The sequence below is a fragment of the Protopterus annectens genome, chromosome 4.part0, assembly GCF_019279795.1.
Source record: "Protopterus annectens isolate FY-2018-M chromosome 4.part0, PAN1.0, whole genome shotgun sequence".
NCBI lineage: Eukaryota > Metazoa > Chordata > Ceratodontiformes > Protopteridae > Protopterus > Protopterus annectens.
The window spans coordinates 622,887,060-622,910,458 of record NC_056733.1 but is presented as its reverse complement, the minus strand read 5'-3'; the positions used below and the strand labels follow the sequence as shown (position 1 = coordinate 622,910,458).

At 43.2% G+C, this 23,399-nt stretch overlaps 1 protein-coding gene across 2 annotated transcripts in view; it reads right to left on the bottom strand.

The window, feature by feature from the left end:
* PRKAB1 (protein kinase AMP-activated non-catalytic subunit beta 1) overlaps nucleotides 1-23,399 on the bottom strand; it is a 526,130-nt gene that overhangs the window by 440,055 nt on the left and 62,676 nt on the right. For both annotated transcript variants that reach the window (XM_044068580.1, XM_044068581.1), the window contains exons 2-3: nucleotides 14,832-15,036; nucleotides 7,187-7,356 (exon numbers count right to left, since the gene is read on the bottom strand). In XM_044068580.1, the coding sequence (XP_043924515.1) occupies nucleotides 7,187-7,356; nucleotides 14,832-14,999 (338 nt within the window). In that variant the 5' untranslated portion in view covers nucleotides 15,000-15,036. The remainder of the gene's footprint in view (nucleotides 1-7,186; nucleotides 7,357-14,831; nucleotides 15,037-23,399) is intronic.

Here is a 23,399-nt window from a genome sequence, read left to right as displayed (position 1 = left end):
AATCCTTGCCCCTGCTCTTGTTGTGGTACTTGCTGAATGGCCCTCATGTCCATGAGGGCTGTAATTAGTTTTTGCGCCTCTGCCCATAGACTGTGTGGCAGGTCTGGCATACCTTTTGACCTCGGTAGAGTGTGAAAAATGGAACCTGTAGCCTTGGGACACAATGTTCAGGACCCATTTGTCTTTGGTAATAATTTTCCAATTTGATGAAAAAAGTGCTAGTTTTCCCCCTAAGGGGGCTGCCAAAAGAAAAGCGCTTGGATCTGGCAGAGGAAAGTCATTGGGACGGTTTCCTGTAAGGGTGCGATTTGTCTTCTCCGCTTTTGGAGGTAGGAGAACCCCATTGTTTAGGCCTGTATGAGCCTTGGGGTTGAGATCTGCCTCTGGGACGCCTGTATCTGCCTCTTTGTGGTCCGTCTGACACTGGAAAGGACCAATTTTTAGAAGGCCAGTTCCTGCTAAACATGGGTGGCTGTACCTGTAAGAAATCCTCTGTCTGTATGGATTTTGCTTTATCCTCCATTTTTTTCAAAACCTCTTCTGCTTTAGTATCAAAGTATCATGCTGCAATGGTGCATCTAATAATTTTGCTTTAACATGATCAGACAGATTCTGTTCCTTTAACCAAGCATGCCTTCTAATAACAGAATCTGACAGCAGCCCTGCATGAGACCTCCAGTGAATCATAACCACATTGTAAAGTATGCTTTCCCATTTGTTCAGCTGCATGCAATAAATCCTGCAATTCCTTGTTCTCGGAACATTCAGTATTTGTCAACAATTTCTGTTTAAGCAGTGTCATTAAATATTGCTGATATTTAAGTATATGAAACTGACAATTTAAAGCCCTTACAGCCAAGGTAGCAGAAGTGTATACTTTTCCCCATCTGTCTAGCGCCCTAGAATCCCTATCAGAGGGGACAGGGTTTTTTGCAGTGGAGGCTTTAACCCCTTTGGGACCCGGAGATATAGTTTCTGGATCAGCAGCAGGGTTTTTATATATATATAGGAATTTGAGAATCCAGAACCCTGTAGTATCTGTTTGGCTTAGCAGGTGCAGGGGGTAAAGAGTTAGGGGGACAGGCCAGACTCTGAAAATACATCTACAATGTCTAAAACAGGTGGAATAGCAAGGGGTCTGTGCTGAGGAAGTAGCAGAAAATCTGAGCCTTTTCTTAGATTCAGAATAATCTTGGCTCCATACATCTACAATGTCTAAAACAGGTGGAATAGCAAGGGGTCTGTGCTGAGGAAGTAGCAGAAAATCTGAGCCTTTTCTTAGATTCAGAATAATTTTGGCTCTCCCAGTGGAAATGCTCCCTCATGGTATGCAGGATTTCCTCAAAAGAATAATCCTCAGGAGAGGCTGAAGGAATGGATTCTTCAGCATCAGAATCCTCATAGGGAAGCATGGAATAATCCTGTTCAGAAGAGGAACCAGAGGAAATAGAAACCTGATCAGAAGAATAATACTCTGTCTCTTGCCTAGGCCTCTTATCAGGAGGGGGGGGGTGGGAGCCCCTGATCATTAGGTCTTCGGCCATTTTGAGCACCTGTTTTTTAGGCATGGTAGACAGTAGGAGAATGCTGTACTTGTTTCTTTGTCTTTAGAGCTGCTTTAGTCTTTGAAGCTGAAGATGGCTTAATATATAGTTGCGTAGGTCTGAAGACACCCTCAGAAGCCTATGCCTGCTCAGCAGCTCCGGACCCATCTGAGGGAATGATTTCCAAGTGTCCAATACCTTGAGTATCCAGAAGGCCAGTTGGCTCCACGTGGGAGTTGGAAGTGGCCTGTGGCTCTGAGGTAGTGGGTGCCAGGGGCTGCGAAAGCGCCTCACCGAGAACCGGCAACTGGCCTAGCAGAGGCCTTTGGTTTTGGACCTCGGATGCCTATCCTTTTCCTTGCATTTTTTGTAAACTCCAGTCGGCTGTTCCGACGGCATTATATACTTAAATCTTCAGCCAAAGTAACGAAATGCAAAAATCGAACAGATGCTTAATAGTGCGTTTGTTAAATCTAGCACAAAACTGACAGCTAGCAACGTTGTGATCAGGGCCTAGGCAAGGAATACAGTAAGAGTGAAAATCTTTGAGGCATTTGCTTCCCACAAGAAATACAACGGTTAAACTTTGACATTGGTCTGGAGCAAGAAAAAAAAAAAAAAAAAAAGTTTCCCCGACGGGGTACTTGGCTTTAATGAAGACTTCGGTTCCGAAATTCGGATTTGAAAATCTCAGGAGTCGGCCGACGGGCACTTGCCAACTGCTTTTGCTTCAGGCACAGTGCGGCAAGAAAGACCGAAGAAAATGGCGTCTGCTACATCTTTTATACCCCTGACGCATTGACGTCAGGGAAGAGACGACAGCAACCGAAGCTGGACCTAGACTTTGGAATTCTGGCCGACTGAGGGTAGCCTGACAGCAGGATAACCCAAGAGTAATGACTGCAACAGTGAAACATGATCAACATCTAGCTGAGGGACTAGACGTGGTTATGCAGTCTATACAAGATATCACCTAGAGTCAGCATGGCGCATATGCACTACAAAGTGTGGCATTGTCAGACAAGTGTACAACTGACTGGCAGAAAATTTACCAGAGGCCATAGAATCCATTAAGGAGCAAATCTTCAGAGATGGACTAAAGAAAGAGCACATCTACTTATGGAAAACAGAAGTCAAAATTAAAATGTATGCAGCATAAAGTCACCAATTCGCCTCACTTTCACTTATCCAAGGAAATGAATAGGAATGTACCAGCATACTGGACAATAATGTTGGCTGTAAATATTAAATTGTGTAGCCTCTTAGCGTGTACATTACGTATCTACATTGTACCAGTTCTCAAAGCCTTATCAATTTACCGCACTCCCCCACACACAAGTATGGTTAAAGTTGCCACAATATAAACTTTCTACTTATTATGATCTTAAAACAGTTTCACTAAACACAGGTACAAGTGCCTAAATACAAGCCTACATCAGCTTAGGCAGAGCTCACCAACTGATCGCCTTTGATCTCTAGTGCAAAGCTTTACCATTTCAACCAGCAACCATATGCTAAACTTGCATAACAGCATAGAGCAGTACATCTGCTGATGGTTAGTTATTTCTAATATGCTGCATACAGTGTCATCTCACTACTGCAAATATCTACATCCCTATTAAAAAATATTGCCAGTTAAGGCAGCCAATGCTTATAGCTACAAGTTATGGTTGAAAAGGATCCCCAGATAATGATACTTGGGGAAGTGCTGCTTGGCCGAAAGGAAATAGTAGCACTGCCCCAGCTTCCTCCAACTAGCTCCCTTTCTTATTTCACTAAATCAGATTAAAACTTTAATGGATACACAGCTGCTGATTTTAAGTGCCCATTTTTGCCATTTCCATTAACTAAATCACATCTAAACAAACACTGTCCTACACTAGTCAGTGCTAAGTGGCTGCAGATTCAATGAACTATTCTTTGGCTTCCAACTTTTCTGGTTCCCCAAAAAGACTACTACTACAACCCTTCTTTCCTCTAGTTTACTTAGAAGGCCTCTACCATATACCTTGTTGTTCAGCGACTTAGGGCCCCTGGCAAGCACCAAAATCCAAACTGTAGTGTTCTAGCTACCCCCTTTCTAGCCTTGGACCAAAGCTTTGCAGGGATCTTGCTTCAAATCTTAAAACTACTCTTCCTTTTTGAGCACAAGAATCCCACAGCACAAACTGCTTGTTTATTTTACATTTGTTTACCAGGAAATGTACGACTGGACTAGAGCTCATTTTCAGCAGAGGCCTGGGGAGAAAAGCTCCACAATACAGTAGATACATGAAGTAAAAAAATACAGACTATAGTTTAGGAAGTTGAACATAGCAAAGAAAACTTTCTGCAAGCAGAGCGCGCGCTATAGCATTTTTCAAAACATTGTGAAATAATGCGATGGTTAGAATCTCAGCAGTTAGAAAAAGGCAAGTATTTATTTTGGGGTGAAGGAAAGTGCGAAAAATGTAGCGACTTACTTGAGTAAATTTAAGATGGGTCTTGCAGTGGTCAATATTGTGATCAGTTGGAGAGTATACGAGGGAAAAAAAAAAAAAAAAAAAAAGGATGAAGTATGGTCATCCAGGAGAAGTTTCAGAAGATCAGTGTTCTACAGTTATTAGTTTGGACTAGGTCTGAGAGCAGGACAGTTCCTTTCAGTAAATGGAGTGGACCATGGCTAGAGATAGTATATTAGCAGTTCAATCCAGTTTACTTCAAGGAATTACAGTGATGTGATCTATGGGGTAGGCTTGTACCTAATTTGGCCATTTTGTTGTAAACAGGCTTCTAGTTATTTCAGACTTTCTGATGTTGGTAAAAATGTGAGGTGTACAGAAGGGAGGATAGTAGCAGTGTTCTGCTGTGGCTAGGCTGGTGATGCTAGTAAGGAATGGTCTGTAAAGTGAGCCAAGTTTGATGTGAATCTTTTTGATGGCTAGTGCTGTGCTTTTATCATATTTAAGACAGTTATCAATTGTGACCTCTAGGAGTTCAGTTTATTCTGCTGGTTCAATTATTGTTCTACTGGAAGATTAGATTAAGGGGGATGGTGTCTTTGGGTTTGATACTTAAGACTGATGAGAATAGAGTATTAGAAAACGCTCTCCAATCACCCGCCATATTAAAGGAGGGATTTTTTCCCCCCTAGGAGTTTGGGAAAGGTAGGGGCTGAACAAATGAGGGATTAGTCAATTGTGTTGTACAATAGCAGGCTAGGTGAGTGGTGGTGAAGAGTTTGTTAGTAAAGATGATAAAGAGCTGGGAGCCCAGAATTTACCATTGTGGGACACTGATGGATAGGAGAGGGGGAGTTTGTTATACCACTTGTCTGCTTGATGGTCAGACAGGTAGCTGTGAAGCAATAATGCTGGTTTGATAAGGTTATAGGACGAGAGTTTTTGTGAGATAGTGTCGAATGCTTTAGATGACAAGAAATGGAGGTGACAAGACTACCATGGTTAAGAAGGTTTATGGTATTAGCAAACTTGATTACTGGTAGTGGTGCTGTGCTTGGGTCTGAAAACCTTGCTGGGAAATGGAGAGGATGTTATTGAGTAGATAGTGGAGAAGTTATCGGAGAGCCCATTTTTCAAGAATTGGGGCTAGTGCAGAGAGGATAGCAATTGTTCTGTAGTAAAGCTGCCTTTGTATAGTGGGATAATGTGGGATATCTTCCAGAGTTTGGTTATGCATTGTTCAGAAACAGAATTAGTATGGAGACAGGATAAGAGATGGAGTCTGCTGCCAATGAGAAATTAATTTTGACAGTATGCCAGCTCCAAAAGGTGAGGGCTTACGTTTTTCTGTAGTGGTTTGCACAGACCTGAGAGTTGGGGGTAGGTTCTGGGAGTACTGATGTCATTTTTTGAGTGATGTTATGGAATTGGTAAAGTGTGAGCTGAATTGCAAGGTTATGCTGTCTGTGGTATTTGGGGTACAGGATGGTGGTGTAGTGATTTTCCTGGGTTAAGGGATTTGTCTGATACTACTACAGACTTTAAGGACCATTTGGTGTTTTGGTTGGGTTGTGTGGCAGTACAAATTTGCTGTTATTTTGCTTCTTACCTAGGTCTCTTTTTTGCCTACAAGTGTTAAGGTTTTCTTGGCAAAGTGACCAGGCTCTGAGTACTCAGACGTCCCTAGTTAGCCACAGCAGTTTACCCAGATTTTCATAGGGGAGCCAGATTGGTACTTAACCTAAGTATTGAACAGCTGCATTTAGATGGAGGGGCTTTAAAGGAGTCCAGTTGCATTGCTGGAAAAGGGTACTGAATAAGACTGGGGAGAAGTTTATTTTGCTACAGAGACGTGTGTAAACATTATGGGAACATACCTTGTATCAGAGTAGGAAGGTGGGTAGATTCACAGTCTGGGAGACAGCTTGACTGGTGACTAAAGCCGGGCCTATTTTGTAAGTATCCAGCTTGTACATGTTCTTTTTCAGGTCTTGTAACAGTCTCCCTAAACACATACCACCTACCACTTTCTGTATAGCATCTCTTCTCACTCAGGGTCACTATTTTAATGTAAAAATCTTAACTACATTCTTTATTTTTTTTTCTACTGTATAAACTATACGCTGGAGTGCCTTCTGTGTGGAGTCTGCATGTCCTCCCCGCGGTTGGATGGGCGGTTTTGAAAGATGTGTAAATGGGCGTGCCTTCGTTGGAGGTTGGACGTAGAGCTGGCACCTCTGCATTCGTGAAAATCTGCCAATCATTAGCGGACCGGAGTTCCGCTGTGGCAACCCCTAACCGGGAAAAGCCGAACATTAAACTATACCTTTGTTTTTGTGTGCTCTTATTGTTGTACACACTTGCCCCCCACTTTTATGTGCGTTCACATTCTGGGCAGAGACTAGACTGAAATTGATCCAATGGGATAACTGCTTTGCCCCAGTTGCATTCTACATGTGAAACACTACTAATGAAACTGTACAGCTTTGAGTTAGCATTCCCCACCCTTGTAATACAGGGAACAAGCATCACAAACTACTCTGCTACATTTACACTAAATGGATGTAGACCTTGGAGCAAAAAAAAGAGCATTTTAAACTTGTGCATTTAGCCAGTTTATTTTATACTTTCTCCCCCACTTCATGCCCAATGGCAGTAGGCCACACCTACTGGTCGTTATCTTATTCATTCCACTGCTACAACAGTGACGGTCAGGAGGGCTGAAAGGCAACTGAAAGAGCATTCGTCCATGAAAACTTCAGAGTTTGTTCCCCTTTATACTACACTCATTCTCCTGCAACTTGTGTAACTCTTCACTGATCAACTGGATTTCAGGACACCAGTTTAGCAAAGGTTCAGGCTAGTCATCCCAGGCGAGGGAACTACAAAATGGTAACACCATGTTATTCTATCAAAAGCAGCAGTATTAAATTGGTATTTTGGTGTAGACTTAACATGTGCACCACTGAAGCAGGGTACAATACCAGCCAACAGCACGCATACCAACCCCAGCTACACTGACTAGCACTGCTAAGTGTATCCAAAAATATGTTATGACCCTGCAGAACTGCTCACTCCCAATGCCTCATATCTGCACAACTGGGATCACTCTGGGCTCTACCCCTTCAGGCCACAGAGTGAACCACCTTTTAAAAGCATCTATACTTTTTTTTTTCATACACAAGACCGTTACAAGCAAACCTTCTTGTGAGTGGGATTTTGGTGCTCCAGTTGTTAAATGAACCAGCTAAATAGATCTCATGTCCTCCTGCTGTCCAGCGGAAAACAGTTGGCCTAGCTTGTGTCGGAACTTTATCACCAACATCCACATCTTGCTGCCAGGCAATAAACTCTTCTTTCTCCACAGGAGCCTACAAAAAGACAGAAAGACATTTGGTTTTGCCATATGCATTAAAAATACAGGTAATAGACCTCCTGGTTCTCTCCTGAATTGAGAAAAGGCAGCATCATACAGAACAGGGCTGCGTCACATGCTTACTGCTCACAGGACAGTGCAGAAACAATACAGAGCTTCATCAAAGTTGGACTGCAATTACACCATGTATACTAGTACTTTACACAAGAGAAAGTAGACACATTATGTTCAGTCTAAAAACTACTGAGCAAATACCCAGTGTGCAGGAAAGCAATTGCCTTATTTAGAACACTTACTTCTTTCCCCCATCACCAGAGTTCATTTAAGCTGTGACTTCCCAAGCCAAGGCCATCAACATACTGTATGGCAACGACAACCTCTACAGTGGAAGTTTAACCACTAAAGCCATCACTGTAATAGAACAAGCAGGTTGCATTACTCCTGGATTACATCTGGGCTTAGTCACTAATGCTAGTTTTTCTCAAAACATACAGGCTGAAGAACCTGAAGGTGAGGGAGGAATTCCACCAAAATGCAGCCCAGCACAGCTGGGGAGGGCACACAATCCCATTTCACACATGGCAGAGAAAAAAAAAACTGTGCAAAATCTATGAATTGGAACAATGAAGTCCATGAAACAGGAGCAAGAACAGACATCCTAAATTCAGTGAAAGCCTACTTCTAGGCCTTGTATCACAGAAACTCTCAATGTTACCAAGGGTTATGCCACTCCTAGGATCACCCAGCTAAGCAAATACACATTCTAGAGCTGCATAATTTCATTTACTATTCTACATGCCAATATTGTTATAAACATTGTAAATATTTTACAATTAAAATGAAAGACATTGGTACAGTTTTATGAAAGTGTTTTCTTAGTTAGATGCCACACTAAGAGATCCCCAGGGTCTCAATGCTTTTATTTCCAACATTTTTTCACTACATTTCCACCTTTGTAATTATAGCTATAGTTTTCATCCAACTTGGGTGTTTGCTTTAGAATCCGCCACATAACACAAGCACTCTGGTCACTCCACGGCAAGTACAAATATGACAGTCATTGTCCATGCTGGTGTGAACGACCCGAGACGTACATCCCTGGACTACATGAAGAGACAGAGGAGCGCTCCAATTATGTAGCCCAGGCAGGTATGACCCTGACCCTGAGCAGTATCCTTCCTTCACCAAGAATGATGCCACAATACAAAGACAAGATGATCAGCTTTAATAAATTGGCTCAAGTACTGGTGTCATTCTAAGGGGATCCAATGTCTGCCGGCCGGGGATGACATGTTGGACAAGCCATGCTGCTTCGCAAGGGATGGCTTGCACCTGTCACCACTGGGCTTCTGGATATTGGCCAAGGCTCTTGCCACCCCCATAGTGCCTTTTTTAGGCAAGGCTCAAAAGACAAACCCACCTCCTTAGAAAACAAAAATGGAAAAAAACTAAGGGTAATGCTGCTCAACGCCTGAAGTCTAAATCTCAAGATGCAGGCTCTCGATGCACTCAGTATGGAGAACAGACGTCTATGCAGTAATTGAAACCTGGTTCAAAGCTCGTGAGAGCACCCCAGCGCTACCAGGCTATACCTCGTATAATGCTTTTCGGCCCCAAAACCCGGACCGAACCACAAAGGGAGGGGGAGTGTCCATATTCATCAAGGACACCCACACCTCCAGGTTAGTAGCAACACATGAAGCATCGGAGACCATACAGTTGCAACTAACCATAGGGAAAACTGCTATACAACTGGTAGCATGTTACAGACCACCCTCCCAATCTCAGAAACCCCACTCAGCCTTCCTGAAAACATTGGAGGATATGAATGCATCACAAAATACCATCATACTGGGAGACTTCAACTACCCAAACATAGATTGGGTACATTATTCTAGCCCTAACACCCTAGCCCAAAGGTATCTGGAATTCATAAATTCAAATGCACTGGAACAACTAGTCACCTCTCCCACTTGGGGAGATAATATACTAGACCTGATCATCACAAACAGTTACAAAATGCTCCACACCGGAGGTATACCCCTCACTAGTGAGATCTGGCCACAAAAACTAATCACCATGGATATACATATCCCACCTCCACCCCCAGCACAAAAGACCAGTGAAAAACTTCTCAAAAGCAGACTTCACTCTCAAGACTGAGATGGTATCCTTTAAGCCCACTGGGCCAGTGGATACCACATCCCACAATGCAGAATCCTTCACAAATGCTTTCTATGGACATCTCCAAGAATGCATGGATCATGCAATCCCAAATAAATCCAAGTCCCTCTCCACCAAAGGCAAGCGTCCTGTCTGGTGGACCTCAGCCATTAACAAATTGCATAACAAAAGAAGGAAGCTACTGCACGACGGAGCAGAATCCCATAAAGGGAAGACATCTCTGATCTACACTAGCAGAAAACTACGTTCTCAAAAACATCCAAGGCCAACTTTGAGAGAAAAATCGCTAAGGACACTAAAGATAACCACAAAGCCTTCTTCAGCTATGTTAGAAACCTGGCTGGAAACCCTTAGATATGCTCAGAGTTAGTTCACAACAAAAAATACACTGAACCCACAGATATTGCCAACATTCTGGCTGGCAGGTCCAGTGCAAATTTCTCCCCTCCCACACCCCCCAAAAGAAGAAATACTTATCCCAGCTGAATGTAATCTCCCTGTCATCTCAGATGTCCAAGTGAGAGCCGCCCTCAACAAAGCTAAACAACACAGCATCAATGGGACCTGATGGTATCCCGGGTTGCGTGCTACGTGAACTCCAAGAGGAGCTAAACCCGCACATAAAAATGCTATTTAACCTTACTACAGGATATGTACCTGAACACTGGCGTACAGCAACAGTGGTCCCACTCCACAAAGGGGGTACCTCTAGAGACCCTGGGAACTACCGCCCCATAAGCTTAACCAGCCTGGTCTGCAAAGCTATGGAAAGAATCATTATGGAACTCAGAGACATTGGGGACCTACAGACACTTGACCCCACCCAATTCGGCTTTGTAAAGTGCAGATCCTGCCTTTTGAACCTGGATGACTTTTTCGAAACAGTCACTAGAGCCATTGATGAAGGCAAAGCAGTCCATACAGCCTACCTGGACTTGGCTAAGGCCTTCGACACAATACCCACTCAGGCATCATAGATAAGCTCAACAGCTTAAACGTAAACCCTTATGTCACTAGATGGGTTGCAAACTGGCTAAAGGACAGAACCCATAAAGTTATCACTGGAGCAATGTCAGACTCAAAGCCAGTCACAAGTGGTGTCCCACAGGGATCTGTCATGGGACCCCTCTTGTACGGCATTTATTTCTCAGATGTTAAAGCAAACATAGGAGGGTTGTGGCCGACAAAGTTCACAGAAGACTGCAAACTAGGCGCCATAGTTGATACACCAGCAGACACATACATCCTACAAAAAGGCCTCACAGAAACGGACAACTGGTGCCAGAGTCATGGCCTTAAACTAAATGCCAAAAATGTATAGTCATCCCCTTTGGGAAAAACAAAGTACCCACAAATCAGACAGCAACCCACTGAGTACGGAAAAAGTAATCAAGAGACCTAGGGACCCAAGTCGACAGCGACCTCTCATTTGACACCCACATTGCCGAAGTGGTTAGAAAAAACATTCTACCTTGCACACCTTATGAAGGGATTCACATCCAGATCCAAGGATGTCATTATACCCCTATACCCTTCCCTCATCAGACCCATGATTGAGAACAATGCCCCATTTGGTATGTACCTCACCCAGCATTTGCAACAGCTGGAGAGACCACAAAAGTACCTCACCAAGAGGATCAAGGGTCTCCAACACATGTCTTATTCTGCCAGACTAAAGAAACTCCAGCTTTATTCAGTAGCATACCGCCTGCTCAGAGGTGATCTCTGCCTGACGTACAAGGCCATGTCCAATCAGGAACTGATGGACATGCTCCACCTCAAAAAATCCAAATCCATCAGAACCACGAGAGCTAAAGACTTAAACCTCGGCACAAGTATGAATAGGACATGCTGGAGGGATAGATTCATAACCCAGAGGCTTCCCATGCTCTGGAACAAGATCCCAGTTCAGGTTAGGCAGAGCCCCTCACTGACTCTCAAGAGAAATCTTGATGAGTGGATGGGAGATCGTAAGTTTACCCCAGGGGTCACACCTGTGTCACTACTAGACAGGGGCACAGTATTCTAAATCTATTCTGTGCATTTTTTGTACCATTTCATGGGGTGGCTACACACACACACAGATTATATATATATATATATATATATATATATATATATATATATATATATATATATATATATATATATATATATAAAACAAACCCCCAAAAAAGTAGACTGCGTGGTCCAACACAGGTGCACGGAAGAGAGAAACACATTCCCAAAAAACAATTTCCAGCACTTGAACACAGGAGACATAGGCGGCACAAAAGTCCAAAGCTCAAAGCTTTAATGTGTAACACGATTTCCCCCAGACCGGTTTCGCTGCAAAGAGAGTCATCAGTGAGTGCAGAAATACGCGAGTATATGCTATTTATGAGACACCATCACACTCTCTCTTAAGGTGATACATACATAACCATATTAACATACATATAGCAAAATTGACAAGTTAAAAATGGACAAAAAAAGACAAAAAATGACAATGATGATAAATAATTAACTATTAAGTAACCTTATACCCTAAAACTTGTGCATTAAAACCAACATATGTGCCCCTATATTTAACTAATGAAATATAACCTTTATTCTAATGAGTGAATACTCTTGGTGTAATGGAAAAAAATATATATATTTTTGTTTATAAACATATTACATATCCCTATAAACCACAATTTTTCAAACTAAACATTCACCATTGATAGTTTAGCCCGGGTTTAAAAAGTGCACCCAGGTTGGCAATCCATCTACGTTCCTTTTCTGTAAGTAGTTGATGTTGTAAGGGTTCATTAGCTGTATGTAATTTGAGCATATCTAGCCCTACAAAAATGAAGTGGGACCCTTGATGGAGAATTGTGTGTTTGTATAAGGCACTACGTGTACGTTTACATTTGATATCGCCGATATGCAGGGCTATCCTTTGCTTAAAACTACATGAAGTTTGCCCAATGTAGAAAGCCCCACATTGGCAAACAGCCATGTAGATCACCCACATACTGGTACATTTAATATGGTGTCTAATGTCATAGACTTTACTGGTATTTACAGATGTGAAAGAATTTGTTTTTGAAACCACTTTACAAAATTTACAATTGCCAAAAAAAGTACTTCCTGGCCGACCTACAGATATCTGTCTATCCCGAGTTACCCGCTTCTTGAACCCTGAAAAATATTGTCCAAGTGTTTTACCCCGTCGGTACCCAAATTGACAGTTTTCATTAACTGTAGTAGAAAAGAAAGGATCACTATTAAAAACATGCCAATATTTGGAAATTACTTCCCTAACTTTAAATGATACATAGATACATACATACACACATATTAGATGAAGTATTTGGTATGACAGCCATCTTAAAGTGTTTCAGTTTTATAGGTTAACTAATATTTATTCTGATGGATGTTCAGTGGTAGATCTTAGTCATTTTGTTAGCGAGCTGGTTACAAAGTCTGGATTAGTAGGCTAGCCTTAATAAGCTGTTCTTGTATTTTATTTTAATTTCTCTCTAGCTTTTTAAGTTTCATTTCTAAGGAAGCACAATCTCCGTTTACACTACAGTGTTAAGGGGGGACTTGTTAAAAGTAATTAGTTTAATGCTTTTATTGCTCTTTACAGAACCACCATCTCTAACCACTCCCTTGATTCAAATAACCTGATTTTATATAAACAATGAATGCAAAAAGTCCAATAATACTAGGTGTGTGCGCTGAATAAATGCTTCTCTAACCAAAAAATAAATCCAACAAGCTAAAGTAAGATGAAGCAACACTAGGCTATCAAATTCATAGATAAACTTACTAAGCTGGGCATAAATCCCTACGTCACTCGATGGGTTGCCAACTGGCTTACTGACACAACCCAGACTGTAAAAGTAGCAGACTCCAAATTCAGCTCTAGACAAGTGGAGTACCTCAGGGTTCTGTCCTGGGACCACAATTGTCATCTACTTCTCTGAAGTACAGGCCAACACTAAGGGACTCTGGCTAACAAAGTTTGCAGAGGACTGCAAACTGGGAGCCATTATTGAATCCCCAAATGATGTGGATATTCTACAAAAAGGCCTTACAGAAACAGATGCCTGGTGCCAGAGCCATGGGCCCAAGCTTAATGCCAAGAAATGTATAGTTATCCCCTTTAGAAAAAAAATGTACCCATGAATTACCACACAGGTGGCAGGACGCTAAACATCGAAAGTGTGATGAAAGACTTGGGACACAGGTGGACAGTGGTCTTACTTTCGATAACCACATCACCACAACAGTTAGGAAATCCTTCTATGTGGCACACCTCATCACTAAGGGCTTTTCATTCAGAAAAAGGAGGTCATTGTCCCACTGTACTCATCCCTCATTAGACCCATTATAGAGTATAATGCCCCATTTGGTATGCACCTCACAAGACATCTGCAACAGCTGGAAAGGCTGCAGAAATAACTCAATAAGAGAATCACAGACCTAAAGCAGATGCCATATGCTGACCATCTAAAATAAAACTCCAGCTATATTCTGTGGCATATAGTCTACTCAGAGGCAATCTCTGCTTAACATACAAGGCCATGTCAAACCCTGAGCTGTTGGACATGCTCCACTTAAAGAAATCCCAATCCCTCGGAGCCACATGCTCCAGGGATCTAAACCTTGTCATCACAATGAACAAAACATGCTGGAGGGATAGGTTCCCGACCCAGAGACTCCCCATACATGTTAAGCAGAGCACCTCACTGGCCTTCAAAAGGAACCTTGATTGGATGGGAGATGGGAAATTCACCCCGGGGATCATGTCATTCACCCTGCTAGACAGGGGCCCAGAGAAGTAAATATTGTGGGAAGAAATATCCAGGGAATTGGGAATTGTTATGGCTAGGCTTGCACAGGCCCTAGGGCCGATAGGTTGGTATGAACCAAAAAACAGCAACAGTTTCAGGAAACAGGCAATGGCATAGGCGCTTCGCAGAATGATGCATCTGATTAAGTGCGCTTTCGCAGAATGATTATGCATCCGATTAAGTTTCTGCTTTGTTTATAATTTCATTTTTCCATACAGCATTTAAAGACAACAGGGAGGACTGGAGGTAACACATGGCAGGGAATGACAATGTAAGCAAGTTGTATTGTATTTTAAATTTCTGCCTGCAAATATGTCACTGCCAACCTGTCCCATCTACATTAAGGTAAAATTCAAAACAAGCTGCACAATACCTGAACATTATGGATCAGCCCATTGCCTTTGCAAACTTTTTTTTGGTTTACACAGTAAAATTAACGGCATCTTGTTCAAGACCATACCTTAATATCTTCCGTATTAAACAGTTCTGCATCATCTGGACTGTCCATCAGAATTTTGTGTCTATCGCCCTCCTTTGTATGAATAGCACCCCCAGAGCTGTCTCTACGTGCTGCTTTGTGACCCCCTTGGCGATCCATACCGGCACGCTCACTGCTGGTGTTCCCCATCTTTTAGTCGTAGTTCTAGACGAGCAAGTTACCAACACTGAGAAAAAAAAAAGAAGGCATTCACAGGCTGCTTTAGCATAATTTACAAAACCTTACATTTGCATATACTTATTTCATACCTTTGTATGATGCAGTGCCAGACTTCGGTTATTTTAATTTGTTTACCAGGTAGAACAGTTAACTGCTTAGCACAACACTTACAAAAGCAGTAAAAAGCACATTAAAAAGTAAGCACAAATTACAGGCTAACAAGATAAATCTGTATACAGTTTTCTGAAAACAAAAAGATTTACATTATATACACTTGTGCATTGCCTAGGTGGAAGTAGTTACAGTATGTGGAGTAGTGAAGGCTCCAGCTGGCTTAGGAAATATTACCAGTAGTACTGCATTCGCTTTACAAAGTCTTTGCATTTTGCCTGAATGTTTGAATATAGGTTGTACTTTTAGGTCCCAAGGAGATTGCATACTAGTCTGGGGCAAGCAATGAGAAAGCAACTGGTGCACCAGCATCATGTACAGGTCCAGAGTTAGTATAATGTCAGAGGAGGTAGCCCGAAGGGATGCACGTAGTTCGCTGCAGAGGGAGATGTGCTGTCCTGTTTAAATTTCTACACCAGGACAACACAAGTGATTCAAGGAGATCAGCTCAGTTTTACAGACAGACCAGTGCTCAAGTCAGGGGAGAGGGGAACTGGGTTTGGGAAAATGGTTAAGGTGGTTACTTCAGACAACACAAGATACAGGGTTCGATTCTGAACTAAAGTCAGACCAAGCTTAAAATGGTCCTTCAGAGCAGTCAGCCTAGTATTCACCTATGAAACAGCAACATTTGATGCAGTTGTGTGCACTCTGTAGTACAGATATCTGGTCAAGCTAAACATCTAGAGAGAGGCAGTGGCTTCTACACAGTTTTGCTCCTTGAACAGAAATGCTTTGGGGCATTTAGTAAACTTTTCCTGGGTTCCAAATATGACTCTCTGGATTTAGGAGAGGACAGCCACACAAAAATGCTTAGCAGATACCAAAGACCTTTGATGTCTTGGGTTGGATCTACAAAACCCAGTGTAAAGTAGTTTGATGTGGAAGTCATATGGTAGTTTGTTCACAAAAAATTAAAGGGGGAAAGAATGGAGCCTTGAGATATGCTTGAATGTACAGTGGCCTTGAGGAGAGCAGATTTTTGCAACTTGTTAGTCTTGAACCACATGGTGGCACCTGGACTGGCATCCTTATGAAAGAGGTGTTATACTACAGTGGTCTATAGTGTAAAATGCCATAGTAAGGTTAGAGAGGGTTCCTGTTAGGTTGACAATGTCCATACTGTATTCAGTGTCCACATAATGGTCAGGGTGCTCCCCCCAAGCCCCCCCCCCCCGCCAATTATTTTTGAGACTGTTATTGTAGGTAGCGGAATAGTTTGCATGTTATTTTTCAAGAATCATGCCTAGTTTAGGCAGAAAAATAGTCAAAGTAAACAGAGGAAGGTTTAGGTTCTTTAAAATGTTGACCTAAACATTGTTTCGAGTGTACCTCTATGGATACAGCCCATCCAAAGCATTGGAAAATTATCACCAAATGTAAAGAATCACGGGTACATACATCAATAGTATACACTGGACAAACTCAGTCCTAATCTCCACAGGATATGATGGGACCAAGCACAGGCAGACTTGATGGCACTAGAGAAAGAAATTCATCCTAGTGGGAAAGGGGGCAAAGCCAGCCATTCATACTGCTACTACCCCTTGAACAGGCAAAGGAGGAGTGATCTGGAGGTTGTTCTTAGGCTCACTTCATACAAAGTGTGAAGTCTGCATTCACAATGGGAGGGCATTGTGGACCAATGTGATACTGCAGCAGTCCTGCTCACTTCATACAAAATGTGAAGTCTGCATTCACAATGGGAGGGCATTGTGGACCAATGTGATACTGCAGCTGTCCTGCCCCCCCACACACACTAACAGCATTAGGCTTGGGCTATCCAAAAAGTGCCCTCACTACTGGGATGAAAGTAAAAGCACAAAGCACTCTTGGATGTGCTAATGACCTCCCCTACAAGTTCTACTCACCTTTAGGGGATACCCATACAGCAGGGCAAAGGACAGTCCACTCAAAGGGAAGCTTTACCGTTGGCACAAAGGAAGAGAGTCACAGCCAGTGAGCTAAATTGGTACATTCACTGTAGATGTCATATCATGGAACAGTGTCTCCAATGAAAACTTTCTGTAAGAACTCAATTGCCACCAGGGTACCAGTAGGCCCGGCAACAATAATTTTAGAGACAAGGAAGCTGCCATTTGTTAGGATGCAAGCCAGACACAAACTATGAAATGTTTAAAGTTGCTTGTGCTTGTATACACCCACAGTGATTTTAATAAAGACCAAGACAAATGTTAAGAAATCCATAGTATTTGCATTCACATTGAGATGGGAAATTACTCTCGTTTAAGTCTGAGGAGCAAAGAAAAGCTAAAAATCTACAGTGGGAATAATTTGGAGAAGCATGCACCAGAGTAGAGGGGGCTCAATAATATCATAAGGTTTTAAGTACATATCACAAATTCATAACTAAACTTCTGTACAGCTTACCCTGTTCTCAGGTGAGAGTTGACCTTGTGCATTACTAGGTGGGCTAGCGAGATGACTGGCAATCACAGCAGACAAACCAACAGCTACATTACAATGTACATTTTCTGCTAGCTAAAAATTCTAGCTTGGGCCATGTTCACAGGAAAGAAATCTGTTTAAAAACACTATACGTGTAGGGGGGGGGGCACAGACATTATGTACTCACCATGATGTTCCATCTGGGTTGTCTGCTTCGGTCAAACCTGTTGGTCTCTGTTTTGAGCTTGGAAAAAAAACCTCAAGCCGCCAGCAAGCTTTGAATTCCAAGCTAGAGCTCCTCCCACCCTACCCATACTGTCTAGCTCCTCAGGATACAGTTTGCTGCCAGTATACTCAGACAAGAGAGAAATACATTCTTAAAAGAAGCGCTTAAAAGAATGCTCAGGAGCTTAAAACAGGAACAAAGGTTCCCAGAATAATCCATCAGGTCCTTCAGAGATAAAGAGGGAAGGTTGATGAAGACTGAAGTAAACACATACAGAATGTTATGGTAAGTACATAACATGAAGTTGTCTAGTCAGTCTTAAAATCAAACCTATGGGACAGAGTCCCCAGCTACATAGATCTGGGTGGCCTCATGGAAGGATATTCCAGAGCACTGCAGAGCCAAAAGCAGCCTTATTTCTGGATATAATATCAAGCTTATAATGTGAAATAGAGGCATGACAGTTTGCCCTGAAGCAGCTGCACAAATCTTCTAAAGAAACTTTAGACCAGAAAGCCAGAGACATGGCTAAGGATCTCGTGGAATGAGCTCTGACTGGTTTAAAGGAACATTGCATTACTCGTGTGTATTTGAACAAATCGAGCAACAGTAGCTTTAACAGCTTTCCCTTTTTTGGGATATGAAAAAGGGAAACCGATCACCTTTCCTGAACATTTTTATCCTATCCTGAACATTTTTATCCTATCCAGGTAGAAGAGCAATAGTCTATGAATATCTAGAAGATGCAACATACATTCACCCTTTTGGAAATTTGGAAAGAACACAGGCAGATTAATGGAGTTTGTTGGCACAACCTACTAAGAAAGAGGAAATAGTACACAAGGTAACTTTATGAAGACAGGGAGGTTTGGAAGACCATGCTTGAAGCTCTGAAATCCCCTTGGCCGAAATAATAGCTACTAACAGGGCCATTTTCCAGGACAAGAATTTCAACTCTTGCCTTAGCAGCAAGCTCAAAGGGAGGCAAGGTCGGAGCATGAAGAACCAACTCGAACCCACAGAAAAGTAGGATCTTGGATAGGTAGTCAAAGAAATGTACTCTTGACAAAGTGTAGGAAAAAAAAAAAAAAAGATTAGATGTAGCATTCACCCCGGTGTGAAACTTAGAAAATAGCTGCTAACTGAATAGCACAGAAACTGGTTCCTGAATGAAAAGACCAGCTAGAAAAACCAAGCTTGCCGAAATGGGAGCCATAAGTGAATTGATATGATGCTGTTGGGCCCAAAATGGAAAACCTTTTCCACTTTTAGAAATTTCAGGTAGAAGACTTATGGTAGAAAATAATAATCTTTTGGACCAGGGAAGATAGCCTGGATTGTCTAGCAATCATCAGAATTGGAGAAGCCATGCGGTCAGTTTCAAATTGTGAGGATCCGGATGAAGCTGCCTAAAGGGGTGAGACAGAAGGTCTAGACATGGTTCCAGTCTTTACAAAAGAGAGCAAACTAGATGTGGTTCACCTTCCTGTGGTCTCATTTGTCAAAGAATGAAAGGAGGCAATGAGGATCACTTTGCTCTTCAACCTGCATGCCTTCTGCAGAAATCTGGGAATCTGAGGAAGAGGGGGAAATGCATAAAGTAGACCAGGAGGCCAAGCGTGGACTAGAGCATCTCTTGGCGACTGTCCCTGTGGAGGGACCAGGGCAAAGTACCTGCTGCACCTGAAGGGAGAGGCAAAAAAAGGTCACAGCAGAGTAGACCCCATCTGAGGAAGACCCTATTTGCCACTTAGTGAGTCAGAGACCACTTCTGAGGCATCACTAGTACCTTGCTAAGCCTGTCTGCCAATAAAAGTTTTACTTCCTTGGAATGTGCATTGCAAAATAGAAAGCAGTTGGTAGACACAGCCATTGCCACACTCAGCTTCTCAAAGGGTATAGGACCTGGTGCCACCTTATTTGTTGAGGTACCACACAGACATACTGGTCTGAATCACAATTGTCCCTAGAGGAAGAAGGGAGTGAAGGTTTTGAAACACTAAAAAGCACAGTCCTCATCTCTAGGACGTCAATATGCAGACTGATCTCCAGGGAGTCCAAGTGTCTTGAACTGTCAAACCAAGGTATTGCCTCCCCACCCCAGTTGGGAGGCAGCCATGGTCAGCATGGTGACACTGGAGGGATGAAGGGTCAGCCTCAAGACAGTTCTGGATCATGAAGCCACCACAACACTTTTTGCACATTTGAGTCTAGTATAATGATTGAGGGATGATGCAGAAGGGACCACAGGACTGTATGTCCACTGCAGGACTCATGTGCAAGTGAGCTGTCAGTACTAAAGTTACTGTTGCAGCCATAGAACCCAAAGCCCTGAAGACTAGATTTGCTGGAAGTACTGGCTGCTAGCCTTTGCCTGATGTGTCTGTAGCAGGAGAATCCTGTCCAGTAGAAGATAGATACAAAATTCTGGCCTAAGCGGGCTCCTACAAAATCCATCACTTGCACAGGTCACAACTGTGACCTTTTGAAGGTTTATGGTGATCCCAAGGTTGGGACCAGCTGCAAGAGAAAATCTCAGGCCTGAATCAGTAGATACCTGTATGGTGCAAATAGAAGCCATTCATCCAAGTAAGAAACACGTGGAATCCCTGAGATTAGCTGCACCACAGCTTTTCCCCATCACAGACTCCTGGAGGACGACTTTTGTGGGGTAGAGAAGCAGATCAGACTGCAGACAGGTTCCATCTTTCTCACCGAGGGAGAGAGTGTCAGTCGGTCCAAAAAGGGAGGAACAGTCATGGAACTGACAAGATGCCTTAAAACGCTCCTCAAAAGTCACAGCTGCATACAGGCACGCAGCTGAATGGCAATGCCAGAACTGGCCCCCCGATAGAGGTACCTCTCTAATGCACGAGAGATCAGCCTTATGGATGCATTGGAAATGGTATTGCAGAGGGGCCAGACAGGAGGTAAATGAAGTCCGTTCCTCTGCAGTCATGGGACTCTGGGCCAGAGCTAGAAAGTTCCTTAAGCCAGCCCCTCTGTAGCCTTGTAAAGTGGGAAAGGTAATTCAATGTTCTGAGGTCAAAGGTGAAAGCATAGACCCTTTCATAAAATCAATCCATAGCCTTAAACTCCCTGTTAGGGGGATGAACAGCAGAGCTTCCCTGGGCAAGTTCTTAGTGGCCGCCACCACCACCATGCCATCTACTGGAATGCTCTTCATCCAGTGAGTTCTATCCTTGGGACACTAAGGATCTTATTTGCTCTTTTAGGGATAGCCTCAGACTGGTTCCTTCCATATCCTTGCAGACACCAGGTCTATGAGGTCGTCTGCAGAGGGGGGGGCACTCAATGTAGACGGGCCAGTCCAGAAGGTCTCCAGGAACAAGACTTATCTGGGCTAGGGTTGACCAACCACCTCTGGAGAAGAATTTCAAGAGAGAAGTGGGGTGGCGATTTAGGGAATTCCTCCCCTTCCATCGAAATCGGGGTCCATCATGAGATTCCTCTGGGGAATCTAGGTGCCTCCTTTTGCACCTTTTCTTCCAGGGATGTGTTGGAAGACGTCTGGGCTTCCTAAGTGGAAGAATCTGGAGGTCCTGAGGAGGTGGCTGCCCAAGTGCAGAAGCAAGGTCCCAGAGAGCTCAGGAGGGGATGGGGTGGATTTGAAACTGTAGGGGCCAGAAGTCTCCTATGAGTAGAGAGGACCCCTCTCCACCACCTCTAAGGCAGGACAAGCGAAGTCCTGGGAAGCCTTCCCTGTCCTGAGGGATCAGGAATAGACTGTTGAACACTGAGGGTTAAGAGAGAACTTTGACAGCTTCAGAGTCACAATCACCCCCCCCCCAGACTCCATGTTGAGGCTTTTACTCCGAAACGTGCTCAGCCCTGACATGGACAGAACCAAGCGAGTCAAGGAAGCAGCTGGGCTCAAAGTATTAAGGGATTATGAAGCCCAACAAGACCAGCAACAGAGAACTCATCCGGGAGCTCCAAAACAGTAGGCCAGATCGGAGGAGGAGAAAATTCTACAGGGAGAAGCTCTGCTTGCAGATCCCGTAGGGGACAGTGGCTAGGAGGATCCCCATCTAGATGTATGGAGAAACTTCTCAGTCCGTCCATCAACCTCATTCTCTTGACAGGATACGAGAGGACCTGATGGATGAGGACACAGAGGAGGGTCTGGAATGCCTGGGGGAAGCAACCGAGACATGCCCAGCACCACAAGCTCTGGCCCCAAAAAGGAAGCTTGGGCAGAGAGGAAGACCAGTAATAGGTGCCAGGGAACTTACTACAAAAGGTATCTGGTCCTTCTTGGGAGGCTCCAACTTCGATATGGAATGGTCCCTGGCCTCAGACATCTTGGTGGAGTTAAAGCGTCCAAGAAGGAAGCAACAGTAGGATGAGGTGAATAAGACCCCCGACAACAAGCTTATTTCTATCTGCAAGGGCCTGGGGAAGAAAGGCTTTGCAGACAGAACAAGCCACATGAAGGTGTGCAGGGCCCAGTCAGTAAATGCACTCCCAGAGGGCATCAGATGCAAGGATCTTGTGCCCACAGAACTGCATTTTTTTTTTAAACCCAATGGGGGTGTCAGACTTCTGACATAATAGAATAAGAAAGGAAGAGTGGGAAGACTTCTGACATAATAGAATGAGAAAGGAAGAGTGGGAAGACAGAACGCGATGACCATGCGCACACACACAAAACAAAACCACACACACACTACACAATGGAGGGGGGACTTTTTGTACAAGGGCAGAAAGAAAGAAGGGTAGGAACAAAAAAAAAATTTTCAAAAAGCCACTTACGACTGGCTGAACACAAGTCAGAAAATGCCCAAGAGGAGCTCTAACACGATGCTTCACTCTAGGATGCAAAAATGATCAGATGTATCGGAGAGGAGCTGGACAGTATGGATAGGGTTGAAGGAGGTGTAGCTTGGAATCCGAAGACTGTTGATGCCAGAGTCGGTTCCAACCTTCAGAACAGAGACCCACAGATTTGGTGAAGCCTCAACAGACATCAGATCAGTAGTTACATGGGGTAGAAGTCAGGGGGATAAAGTTCTGAAACCCTAGAAACGGGATGTAAACCCCAGAAACATGCTGCACAGAATCATTGTGTAAACAGTACACAGTGAGACACAAACCCATATGATAACACCTAAAAGCAGCAAACATACAGTGCCGAAGTACCTACTCTACACACCCCTAAAATCATCCAGTGAGAAGTGACATAAGGTCTGTAGCAAAAGTATGCTTAGTTTCTTTACTGCAGCAAAAGAGAGGTTTGGTTCAGCTCCAACAAAGAGAATCTCTTAAATTTACTATCAATACAAACATCATGAAGTAATTAGTTTGGCACACAGGATTTGGGTGATGGTTGAAATGTACATCAATTGTCAGATTTTAGAGGAGGCATTGTATGGTTATTTAACTACCCAGCCAAAAAAGGATAACCACTTAAAATTGCTGTGGACTCAACAGGCAGTCTATGGATCAAGACTGAAATGCACCCTTACCTGAGGCAGTATCATTCCTCAGACATTGATAACAAAAATCCCACTCCTGATCAAGCAAGCACATACCCTTGCTTT